This window comes from Scardinius erythrophthalmus, assembly GCF_964197995.2.
Source record: "Scardinius erythrophthalmus genome assembly, chromosome: 1".
Taxonomy (NCBI): domain Eukaryota; kingdom Metazoa; phylum Chordata; class Actinopteri; order Cypriniformes; family Leuciscidae; genus Scardinius; species Scardinius erythrophthalmus.
The window spans coordinates 31,648,961-31,662,443 of NC_138221.1; the positions used below are offsets into that span (position 1 = coordinate 31,648,961).

General features: G+C 39.0%; 1 protein-coding gene across 1 annotated transcript in view; it reads left to right on the forward strand.

The window, feature by feature from the left end:
• The window catches only part of LOC308682963 (adenylate cyclase 9), a 65,762-nt gene continuing 52,279 nt past the window's right edge, over positions 1 to 13,483 (forward strand). Inside the window, exon 1 of the mRNA XM_081353000.1 lies at positions 1 to 1,946. Coding sequence (XP_081209126.1) covers positions 134 to 1,946 — 1,813 coding nt within the window. The 5' untranslated portion in view covers positions 1 to 133. The remainder of the gene's footprint in view (positions 1,947 to 13,483) is intronic.

A 13,483-nucleotide genomic window follows, 5' to 3' on the forward strand; every position in this document is an offset into this window, starting at 1 on the left:
TGTCTAAATGCATGAGTAAACCATTTGCCATCTAGACGTCAGAGTTGTTTGACTCAAATTACTTGATTCTTTTTCCATCCGTGCACCTTTTTTTTTGCATTTATCCCTGCTCGACTCTGATCTGAACAGTATCATGGCTTCTCCTCAACACCAACATCTGTTGTATCACAACAGCGAAGTAAGCTGTGAGTCCAGTGGTGATGGTGCTGTGTCTGTGCGTATCAGCAGCACTAAACCGCACAAACAGCAGCGTGGGAGTCTGGGCGCCAGCGCCATGTGTAGTGTCATTGGGGGCTCCAAACATTGCAAGTACAGTATTTCCTCCAGCTGTAGCTCGGGCGAATCTACTATCCGCAAGCCGGTGATCAAAGGCCTCAGGTCTCAGAGGAAGATGCCGCAGCTGTTTGAGAGGTCGGCTGGACACTTCTGGAACCCCAAGTTCGACTCGAACATTCTAGAGGAGGCATGCCGCGAGCGCTGCTTCCCTCAGACGCAAAGACGTTTCCGCTGTGTGCTGTTTTACATGGCGGCCGCCAGCCTCCTCTGGGGGTTGTTCTTCATCGCTAATGCTAACCGATGTGAACAGACTGCCTTCTTATTGCCCACGGCCTCCTTCCTACTCCTCTGTTCGGTCCTGTTCGTCTTCACATTCACCCGCTTCTACACCCACTGCTACAATCAAGCCTCGCTGTTGCTCATTGTAGTGACATTTGCCCTCACTCTTGCACCTCAGATCCAAACGTCAGGCTTTAGTGACTTTAATATGCCTCCTTTGAAGGATGAAGATGATGCAGGCAACTTCAGTGGCGCCGAGGATAAAAACCTGACGTTTGAAGCCACCCGCAGTGGAGGTCCAGTAGCGCCCTGTTTGTCCCCAGTTGGCACCTTCTCTCTAGGCATGGAGGTGCTTTCATTGCTCTACAGTTTCCTCCATGTCCGTCTTTACGCTTCATTACTGCTAGGCCTGCTCTACTCTGTGCTTTTTGAGACACTTGGCTGGATGCACTTGATTCAAGCCAATGGATGGAGCAATTCCACTGAGGAACATTTGGAAACACTCTACTGGCTGATCCCTGGAAGAGCCATTTTGCATGTCTGCGCCCACATCATTGGTATTCACCTTTTCATTATGTCTGAAGTGCGTTCACGCAGCACGTTCCTCAAGGTCGGCCAAGCTATCATGCATGGGAAAGACTTGGAGGTCGAAAAGGCCCTGAAGGAGCGGATGATTCACTCGGTGATGCCTCGTAGGGTGGCGGATGAGCTTATGAAACAGGGCGATGACGAGAATGACAATTCGGTTAAGCGCTACTCGACGGGAGCGGCTATTGCGGGTGCCTCCAGCCCTAAGAGCACCAAACGCAAGAAGACCTCGATACCTCGGGGTCAGATCATCTTTCGGCCTTTCAACATGAAACGCATGGAGCCGGTCAGCATCCTGTTCGCCGACATTGTGGGATTCACTAAGATGAGTGCCAACAAGTCGGCGCATGCCCTGGTGGGACTCCTCAACGACTTATTCGGACGCTTCGATCACCTGTGCGAGCTCACATGCTGCGAGAAGATCAGCACGCTGGGAGACTGTTACTATTGTGTGGCCGGTTGTCCCGAGCCTCGAGAGGACCATGCTTACTGCTGCGTGGAGATGGGGCTTGGGATGATCCAGGCCATTGAGCAGTTCTGTCAAGAGAAAAAGGAAATGGTCAACATGCGTGTCGGCGTCCACACGGGCACCGTGCTCTGCGGGATCCTCGGCATGAAACGCTTTAAATTTGATGTCTGGTCCAATGATGTCAACTTAGCCAATCTCATGGAGCAGTTGGGTGTCGCCGGGAAGGTTCACCTGTCGGAAGCCACAGACAAGTTCTTGGATGACAGCTACTTGCGAGAAGACGGCCGAGTCACAGAAAGGATCGGACCTAGTGTGGTTGCAGATCAGCTTAAAGGTAAGATATGCATTTCAGATGTTCTAATGACTAATATGATGTACATGAGCATGCAAAGGTGTTGCTTTGCTCAGCACTGTGCTTCGTCTTTGTTGCGAAACCGTGCCTCGGAGGACTGAGTGTGACACGTTTGGCTCATCTGGCTGTTAAAACTTTCTAAGCTGCTTTGAAGCTCTCTTCAGTCTGTGTATTGTCAGTGTCTGTAGGGTCTACTTGTCAAAGTGTTTTGTTGAATCTTTGCCTCTACAGTTTCTGTGACATTCAGTTATTGGAGCAGATTTTTTAGTCATGCTGTCTAGCCATTTCTGCAGCCTTTAGGAAGAGATTAATTTTGGTTATTTGTACAGTATTTTTTTCTTGAAAAAAACATTAAAATTCTGTCACCATTCACTAACACTCTTGTTGTTTCAAACCTGTATGAGTTTCTTTCTTCTGCAAAACACAAAAGAGATATTTTTTACCTTTGTAGAGAGAGAGAGAGAGAGAGAGAGAGAGATTCGCTATTTACATGGCAGATTTTGCAAGTGGAAAAACTGAACGCTTCTCAAGCAAGGAAACGGATTTGCTCGTGCGTGAGGTTAAAGCGTAAGCAGATCATCTACGGGACAAAGTGTGGACCCGCCTATAGGCGCATATTACTAACGCGCTCTTTAAATAACAAAAAAAAGATTGCGCCATTGACTTTAGACCAGGTTTTTGTTGGTCAATGGTGCAGTCTATTTCAGTTGCCTCAAAATAGCAACGCGCCAACAATGCGCCAGAACACACCTCGTTTTCAGACCAGCAGCCCATGGGCGCACAGATGAGCGCAAATGCATTTGCTATTTAAGCAGGACGTGAAAATGATAACTCTGTCGGCTGAAACTAGCAAAAAACACTTGAGTCGTGCCTGGCGCCATATTGCGCCTAGTGTATGATAGGGCCATATGAGCGAAAAACTCATAATCTGACACAGTGACTATCGCAACAGACAAAAACTTTGTGTAGTCTGAAGCCGGCATAAGGAAACACACATCAAAAACCAACCCAGGATTTTTGACATCTTTATCTGCCGTGCTTGAATCGAAGCGCTGAAGGATCCCAAACGGCTGTTTGTTGAGTGGATATAATCACTTGGTGAAACTGAAATTGCTGTGCCAGAACAAATCTCCGTGCTGTCACTGCATCCTCATGCGGTAGCAGTGCGCGTGTCCAGCAGGTCCTGCGGGTCAACTGGAAATGATGGCGCATCTGTCGCCCTTGAGAGCCTCGCTTCATTTTGCTAGCGTTGCTTGCCAGCACTCCCCCTCAATCAGACAGGATTTGAGTCTCTTGAGGAACCAAGCTTCTTTTTTTTTACCCCGTCATTCCTTCAGCCTTCATTTAAAAGAGTAAAATGGCCTCCTTAAGATGGTCCCATGGCGCCTGTTTCTGAATATCTGTCAGTTCCTCTCTCAGTTTATCTCCTTCATTCTCTATTTTGTGTGCCACTCTGTACTGTAGTCTTTCCAGTGGATGGTTTTGCTCTGAGTTTTTTTTTTCTTATTTCAATTTTATGACTCAGAACGGTACAGCAAGGGCAAGTGTAACATTGCATAACAACCTTTCTTTATCAAACACCACTGAACTCTCTGTTGAATTCTCTGCATCTCATTTCGCACGGTTTAACACACGCTGTACCCGCGGCCTGAAGCTTTAATATATGACTTCCTCTCTTTAATCATCAACAAAATGATTAAAGGGGCGACATTCTTTTCCTCATATCTTATATTTAGTTGATTACCCCTCTTCAGGCGTTTACCCTTTTTTCCCCCTCTCGTTCACTGGCTGAAAGCTTAAATTTCCCACTCCGGAGAGTATTTAGTCCAGTGCCCAGGATTTATATTTCCCTCATGGATTTACAGGCCCATTGAATGAGCTCTCCGTCAAGCGAGTCTTCGACTCCAGACCGGCAAAAATCTTCCAGCTGCTCGCAGTAGCTGTGTAAATCAGGGAAGCAAAGTAGCGAGCTTGTGTGGAAACCTGGCAGATCCGAGAATGGAGACCGTCCAGGTCTCGAGTAAATCACACCGACCTGGACGCTAATCACAAAACTGCAGTCTCCCTTTAGACGCTGATGTTCTTTTGGATTGAACATGTGTTTAAATGAAAGCATTGGCTCTGATGCTCTGCTGACTTTCGGAGCAAGTTCTTTCAATTTACTGGTGAAATCAAGCTGCGGAAACCAACAAAGACACAGCACACCTGGGTCATTCCCACTGTGCAGTGCGTGTTCATGTCTCTGTGAAATCAAGCCATGAAACCAAGACAACATCAAATCTAAATGCAAAGCTTTTAGTCCTTGTGTGTTAAATGTTTAGGGTCGACTATTAACTAGGTGCTTATTGGCATGCATATTACTTGGAGATTGGTTGTTTATTAGTACTTATAAAGCACATATTGACGCCTTATTCTGCATGACCATATTCTACTTCCCTTAATCCAACCCATTATGTAAACTAAACGACTACCGTACTAACTATTAATAAGCAGTAATTAGGAGTTTATTGAGACAAAAGTTGCAGTTCATTTTTAGTTAATAGTGAGAATTGGACCCTAATCTAAAGTGTGACCTATTGAAAAAAAATAATTAACTTTTACAATTCTAATGAAGGAAAATATATAAGTAACTTTTTAACATATTTCACTGCTTTTTATGCTAATGGCCTGCTAAAAGACCAAATTAACTTTATATACATAACATTATATACATAAATTATAAAGTTATATACATTATATACATACATTTTACCATATATGTAAATCTTATTTAGCTTTCTTTCATCACAATATTATAATCCATCTAACATGGAAAAACTTGGAAATGTTTTTATGAACCCCCCCCCCATGTCCCCAAATATCTCCTTCCATCCTGCCCCCTTTTGTAAATTCAAACAAAAGCCCACTTATGACATCATCCTGGAAGTGACATCATTTTGGTGGGAAAACAATAGCAGTGTGCATTAGCAATGCATTTTCATGAATGAGTTGTCTCACTATAAAACATCCAAGTTTCTCTCAAACGAACTTCACTTTATTTTAAATTTTTAAGACTTGCAGAGGTTACTGCATAACAGGAACAACCCACCTCTAACAGGAAACATGAATAATAGGAAAACGGATTTGAAGTTAATGGAGAGGGAATGATAAATGTGTACTTATTTAGTAGCCTCAAGTGCACTAGTCAAGAAAAACAATATCCTGACCTCACACACTCTAGCTCTGAAATATTGTATTGCTTGCAAGCCACGAATAAGTCACTGTCGTTTCCACAATGCCGTCTGGTACACGTCCAATAAACCACAGTCTGCTTTATAAATAGCAAAAATAAGAATAGTCTTAACTGTTGCTCTGGATAAACATCACTCTTAGAAGAAAAGGTTATATATAGAAGCTAAAATGGTTCTTTCAGGCGCTTCATGTATGGAATTTGATCATTTGATAGATTTAGTTTTAACTAATTAATTTTGTTTTTAAATAATTCAATGTTATGAATCAAACAGCTCGTAAACATACTTTATACTAGAAAACCTGATGAACATGAAAGCATTATACCACAGGGCTGCCAACTTTTGAGTTTAGCTTGGAGTGAGATTTTTTTTTGTGGGGGGGGGGGGGGGGATTTGCTATTTAGTTACCAAAAAAAATTTGGTAACTAAATAGAATTTCATGAAGTTTAGTGACAACATGTTACAATGTTTACATTGTACAATGACTGGTAGTAGGCTATACAGTTTTTATTATTGCTTGACAAACATTTCAAGATTTCAATTCCATTCTTGTGATTTGATTCCGATTTTGAATCAATATTGACTCATTTGGATACATGTTTATTTTAAATTTTATTTAAAAAAATAATCTCACCTAATGCTGTAAACATAGAAGGCCTAATCTGCTGGTATTATTAAAGGTTAAAAATAACAAATTAAATATAATGCAGTTTTTGTTATAATAACAATTATTTAATGGCATAAGTAAAAATATAATAAATATGTAATATAGTGCTCAGCAAAATCTCCTCTCTAGCTATTTTTTCTATTCAATTAACATGGTCATTAAATGGCTTTCCTGAGGTAAATGTAACGTTATGTGACATAATGTTCTCCTGCTGTTATATATTGACCTCTTTCAGTGGTTGAAAAATCCACGAGTGGTCGATATTATGTATACTTTCGGTAAGTTGTACTGTATCTTTAAATAAAAAAGTAACAGATGATCGGTTCACGTGCATTTGAACTGATCGAGGCGCTCAGCGATCTGTCACGTCACATTTACAAGCGCCAAACGTATTTTTGTCTGAATTTCGTAATAAAATTGACGGAATCTAAGAGCTGAGAATTAGTTTAATATTAAAAGTACCCCTTTGCTCCGCAATTTTTCTGTGCGTGAGAAAATGGATGTGTGGCGTGAGAGCGTGTGAAAAGTGTCAATTGCGTGAGTCTCACGCTCAATGCGTGAGAGTTGGCAGCCCTGTACCATCATTTAAGATATTTCTTCTTATATAGAACCTTTGTGGCAGGGTTTCTTTAAGATTGAGTCAAGAACCAGGGTTCTAACCCCAATGAAGCTCTCTTCCTAAGAGTGAAGACCAAGGCATCGCCCAAGTGAGGAGGAGGCCCGAGCAAAAACAAGAGCGTTTGGGGGCGATTTCTGAGAGATTAAAGCGTTTAATAAAATAACCTCTTAGCACAAGTGTTCTTGAGTGTCTCGGTGGCGTGTATCTTTGTGTCTTTCACATCCCGTACCCTCTGGCACTTCCGACTTCCCACTGTGTGAGTGTGTGCTCGCATTTGTGTGTGTGTGTGTGTGTGTGTGTGCGCAGGCCCCTGTTGTGTGGAGTGTTCATTTGAGTGGAAATGGAGGCTATTTTTGGCCGTTTCCCTGGAAAGGACCTGACTGTGCCCTGTCCTCCCGTGGTTTCGGAGAACGATGCCACCTCCCTTAACGTCGGGCTATGCAAACGGTCGTTTTGTCAGGCATTTCAATTTCCACCAAAGAGAGAATATGGGTCATATCTTTGTGGCCTACAATTTTTCATGTGAACTCAGTTTGAAGCTTGTTCTTCTACTTAGCTTGGTTATTTTCAGAGTAGCTTTTGCAGCAACAAGCTTTTTTTCCAATAAATTCTTCCCTCTCTTGCATGTTTGCTTTGGAAAGTCCCATTCATTTTAGTGAATTGGTCCATTTATATGGAACGTTTTTGTCAATAAATGATTTATGAATCAAATAAGTTCTGTGACATTCTCAGTGTGGTTGTGAAATTCTTTGTTTTGTTTTTAGTGCTAAGCTATGCACAGTTTTGCTGGTTTTACTGGTTGTATTGGTGTACATACATGCTGTCACCTTAACTGAGCTACTTTTCTTATTGTAGTGTGGAACAATTTTATTAATAATTTTACTTAAAGTAGTTTAACTGTATGAGTAGCTTGTCAAAAGAGAACTCCGGTCAATTTTATAAAAATGATGTTTATTCAGCCAGCGCACATACCTTTATTTTCTTCCTGTTTTCGGTCGGAGGCCACAGTAGTCGATTGTCGAATTCACGCGCATGATCATAGGTAACTAAACCTATGCGCGTGAACTCGACAATCGACTACTATGGACTTCGACCGAAAACAGGAAGAAAATACAGGTATGTGCGCTGGCTGAATAAACATCATTTTTATACATATCTTTTACATCTACTGCAGTCAGATTCACCCGTGATCACTCTGAAGGAATCACTCACATTAGCTGTGCACTTGAAATGACACATCAAGGATGTTAAGAGGCTAAAAGCAGGTTTAAAACTTGCCCCATTGAAGTCAACAGGGTGCAAATTTTAAAAATAGAATAACTCGGTGTAGGCAACACCGATTCATGTCGTTGTTCTCTGTACTGACAGCACTCCAAATTTTCCAAAAAAATTAGGAAAATTTTCCAGAGTTCTCCTTTAAAAGACAATTTGGTTGCGGAAAAGTTAAATGCAGTTGTTCTTCGGTAAGTTTTTAGCTATAAATAATCTTTTTTTTTTGGTTTAATTAGTAGCATTTATTGTAAATGTATGTATGTTAATAATTTTGATTGCTATCACAGTGTTGTTGTAAAACAGTTAAATGCTGTTTTTCTTCACTAAGTTTTTAGCAGCCAGCTGTATAAATGACGATTTTCCAAAATTTCCAAAGCCACATAGCATAATGCAGGTGCATTGTAAATGTTTTAACTAATCTAGGCCTGTCACTAACGATTATTTTGGTAATCGAGTAATCTTATAATTATTTTGACGATTAATCGAGTAATCAGATGATATTTTTGTGGTAATAAGCGAACAATAGCCTTTAAAATGACTTAAAATGCATATATAAAAACAATGAGACTCCAAAAAGTATCAAGTATCAAGGTTCAACAAGCGTAATCAACTCATGCACATGATTAAATACTTGTTTAATATTGTTTAAACAACATTTAATTCAAATGCCCACTTAATCTAGCCTGGGTTTCCCCATAATGCCTTGCTCGCAGCGCGATTTTATTCACAAGTCTCAAATGAGACTTGGTCTGACGTTAGCCAGGCTACACTTAATCTTTCATATTTTGCCAGTTCTTTGCGATAGAAATGCAACAGCCACTGTAATTTCTTAAACAAGAACATGTGCACATCAAAACATGCAAACTCAGACCGAGGGTTTAAACTCTTATTTTGAAATCGTTGTGAACAAGCGTTTTAGACTCTGTGTTCCCAAATGCATGTTTTTGGAAACCCAAAAACAAGCAGCACATGCAGAGACTGAGTTTGTGTGGAGCAGCATTTACTGTGAATGAAGCCGCTCTGAGACGCTGGAAGAAACGTGTAAATAATTAAAAGTGTCGTGCTTCACTCTGAAATATAAAATTCAGCCCACATTTGGCAGTTTTGGCGGGTGAAAATGTCAAGCCCTGAGTAGGAGTAGCTTGTTAAGAGACAGTTTTGTTGCAAAATAGTTAAATGCTATTTTTCTTCATAAGTTTCTAGCATTCAGGTATGTAAATGGTTGTTTTTTCTGGTTTTATTAATTACATTTGTGGTAAATCTATCTATTTATTGTTGATTGCTTATATCACCATGTGGTTGCGAAATTGTTAAATGTTATTCTTTGCTAAGTACTCAGCATTCAGCTATGTAAATTGTCATTTTTGCTAGTTTTATTAATTGTGTTTAGTGTAAATGTATCTGTTTAATTATCTGAATGCTTTATCCCCTCAGTTGAGCTATTTTTTGTTTGTAGCTTATAGGGTAGCTAACTATAACTATGTTAAACAACAAAGCTTTACTGAACCCTAGTGATTTAGTGCTTTAGTAGTTTATGATATGGTTTCAAAGTAGCTTCCCTGCACTGGTCAAGTGTTAGTCAATAACATGCCTTGTATGTGTGAATTTGAAAGTTGCAGAATGTTAATTGCATATCAATCAATATATTGTCTGTGAATTTCCATAAACTGATCTCTGTGTCATGAGGGTGACATGAGGGTGACCTCTTATGAAATCATAGAGCTCAAAGAGCAACATTGCAGCCATTTGCATGTTGATAGGACGTTGGTAAAACATTGCTATGGTATTCTAAATGATTTTGTGTTTGTCACTCTTAGAAAAGAAGGAAGTTCTATAGAAACTTAAAGAGTTCTTTCAGGTGCTTCATATTAATTTGCACCGGTTAGTTACAGAAACACAGTTATACATGTAGGAACAAGCCACCAGGCTTGCGTTTACCAAAAACATCGTAAGCCTATATTGATCGTAGAGACCACTGGTGGCATTTGTTCTACAATCAACTTAAGCTTACAATAATTTTGGGAAACGCAAACCAGAGTCTGAAATCGCTCCCCCATACCCTTATTCACTATTCCCTACATTACTCCACTAATATAGTCCACCTGTAGGAGTGAATGAAAACAAGTGAATTCGGACACTCGTCCATCTATCGCTGTTTTCCATGTTCATGGAGTAAGTACTGTATTTGTAAACTGTGTTTTTAAAAAAGGCGAGTGCCTGTGTTTTGTTATGGCATGTGTTCAGCCAATCAAACTCAAAATAAACAAAAATCGGCACACTGCTACTTATGCTCCCAAAGATTTATTAAAAAGAGCAATGTTTCGACCCAAAGGGTCTTCGTCAGGCAAGCAACAATCATAGACAGATACAATGTAATTAGTTCATTTATGAGGTCAGGTGTGATGGTTCACATTGATATAAATTGTATCTGTCTATGATTGTTGCTTGCCTGACGAATACCCTTTGGGTCAAAATGTTTTTTTTTAATAAATCTTTGGGAGCATAAGTAGCAGTGTGCCGATTTTTGTTTATTTTGATGATTCATTTTGATTGAGCACCTGCCAAAAAGTGTCTGGATGTGCACACTATCTCTTTATTGAATTCAGCCAATCACCATACACTTACGTCACTGGTAGTTCCTATTAGACCCTACTCTGAAGTAATAGTTATCCTCCCAACAGGCGTTCCTTGAACTAAAATCATTCCCAGTTCCTGTGGTGTGAACACAGCGAAAAGTGGGTACTTCGCCAATGGTTATAGGAACTATGAAAATGTCCCTGTGGTGCAAAAGATATGGGAACCTTTTAGGGGTTCCCATCATTTTATGTATTTAGTTTTAATTAATTTTGTTTTACTTTGATTATGCATTTCAGACATTTCATAAAACATTTTTGGCATAGAGGGATCTTTAAATTGAGCCGAGAACCCTAGAGTTCTTTATTAAACTCTGATTAACCTTTTTTCTAAGAGGAAAATGAGGTTGCTAGAGTGTTTTATATGGTTTCTTACTTGATTCTCTTGTTCAATTATATTTTTCCATTTCCTGAAATCCACAGTTATTTTTCCACTCTCAATGGGTGTATTTTCGTATTCCTTATTCAAGTGAGTCAGATTGTACAATCAGTTTTGTAGACATAAAATAACTGGCCATTTGTTTCACCAAACCTTTGCAGATGTTCAAATCAAGGGTGTTAAAATGAAAACCCTTGATTAATCATGTACATTCTTCTCAGTTCATCTGCGAATGACTCATTTTCCATTCATTTCACTTTCATGTCGTTCGTCTAATGGAAGTGTGCATGTGTTACTGTTGAACAACCTTCAGTTTGACCTTCACAGAGCGGAATGAAGGCAGTCCGGTGGGAGAGTGAAGGAGGCAAATCATGTGTTTATAGGGTAGAAAAGAGGTGAAGTTCCGTGCTATTTCTCCCAGAGGGATTTTGGAGAAATCTGCATAAATTAACATATATAACCCAGAACTTCAGTCATATATTCAGAAAATTCAAACTGCATGCTTTCAAGAAGAGAGCGTAGGTTGTGAATTGATCAACTTAAATGTGTTTGTTTATATCAGTCTTTTATCATGAAGTGGAGATTTTGACATTGTTTTAACCATGATGGGGTGGTAGTGGGTGTAGTGGTTAAGGACTCTTGACTGGTTGCATGAGGGTTGCTGGTTCGATCTTAGCAAAGAGCGAGATGTGAGTTAGCACTAGTTATAGATCGCTATATATCGCTTGGTTAATTAGCTAATGTTTGGCCATTTTGAGATAATCATACTTGAGTAACGATATAGCTTGGAAAATTGACAGGAGTGTTCCAAAATCTATTGATACACAGATTTATTGAATTGTCTCATGCAATGGAGACCAAAATTCTGAGAAATAATCTTTTTGTTTTTTTAAAGGGGTGGTTGATTATGATTTCACTTTTTTAACTTTAGTTAGTGTGTAATGTTGCTGTTTGAGCATAAACAACATCTGCAAAGTTACAATGCTCAAAGTTCAAAGCAAAGGGAGATATTTGCTTTTTTAGAAATCGCTTTTTAAGGACTACAACAAACGGGTGGTAGGGACTACATGACATGCCTCCCGGGTTGGTGACATCACTAACCCTAAAATTTACATAAACCCGCCCCCGGGACACGAGTTATAGATTATCAAGACAGAATATGCTAATCAATGACTAGAAGATAACTACACATAAGCGTCATAAATTCATCAACTAACCATTTAGAAATGTCATCTACATGTTGTCACTTCTTCGTGAGTCTTTCCATGATTGTCTGACTTCGGTTTGAACATAAAAGACTAAAAGTTTTTGAAATTTTCAGTGCATGTCTGTGAGAGTGCAAGCTGTTGTAGCTCCGCCCTCTGTGCCGGGAGCAGCAGCTCATTTGCATTTAAAGGAACAGTCACAAAACTGTGTTTTGCTCACCCTCAAAAAGTGACAATTTGAACATGCTATATAAAAATATCTGTGGGGTATCTTGAGCTAAAACTTCGAAATACACACTATGGGGACATCAAAGACTTATTTTACATCTTGTAAAAAGGGCATTATACCACCACTTTAATACATTTCAAAACATTACAAATGAAACTATGATACTGATCAAAGGTTTTTGGGGCGGTGGGGTTTTTAGAAGAAGTGTCATTATTTGATCAAAAATACAGTAAAAACAGTAATATTGTGAAATATTATTTCAATTTCAAATGACAGTTTTCTATTTGAATATATTGTAAAATGTCATTTATTCCTGTGATCAAAGCTGAATTTTCAGCATCATTACTCCAGTCTTCAGTGTCACATGATCCTTCAGAAATCATTCTGATATGATGATTTGATGCTCAAGAAACATTTCTGATTATTATCAGTGTTGAAAACATAGTGTTGTGGAAACTGCAATGTATTTATGTTCAGGAATCTTTGATGAATAGAAAGTAAAAAAAAATATATATATTGGACATATAAATCTTTTGTGACATTATAAATGTCTTTACTATTACTTTTGATCATTTAATGCATCCTTGCTGAATTATAATATTAAAAACACATCTTGAGCTTCAATGGAAGCAAGAACATCTGACCGTCTGTACAAAGAGTCACATGATCAATGGCACTCTTTTACTTACATTTGATTAGTCAAGAAAACATGACGCAGAATTTGAATCTGAAATATTTTTCTTTTTATCTTATTAATTATCATGGTTTATTTGTGTTCATTTTCTTCAAAATCCTATTTCTTGCAGTTTATTTCCAGGTTTAAAAATAAATATCAGATTTTTCAGTGTGGTCTCAGACTTCTGGACCCCATCAGTATTATATTGTCCATATACTGCGTCCTAGATATTGCACAGCATTGAAAACCCACAGCGGCCGAGCGCTAGTTATCACCATTGTGCTCTTGAGCGAAGCACTTAACCTCAGATCGCTCCAGAGGGGACTGTAGTGAGTTCTGTGACAACAACCGAGAAAAGACAGTTTCTCTTGTATTGGTCGTATATCTCAGTGAATGTAGAGACAGTTCATGCAGTTTTCTAGTTGTTAAGAACCAGGGTTATTATAGTTAACTGAAACTAAACTAAATGAAACTAAAATAAAATGGTGTTACTTGAAATAAAATAAAATAAATGGTAAATAAAATTATAATATTATAATAATTCTAATAAAATATGGTACTTAAAATTAATTTCAGCCAGTTGCCAAAGCAAAAAGCTGAAAATTAAAC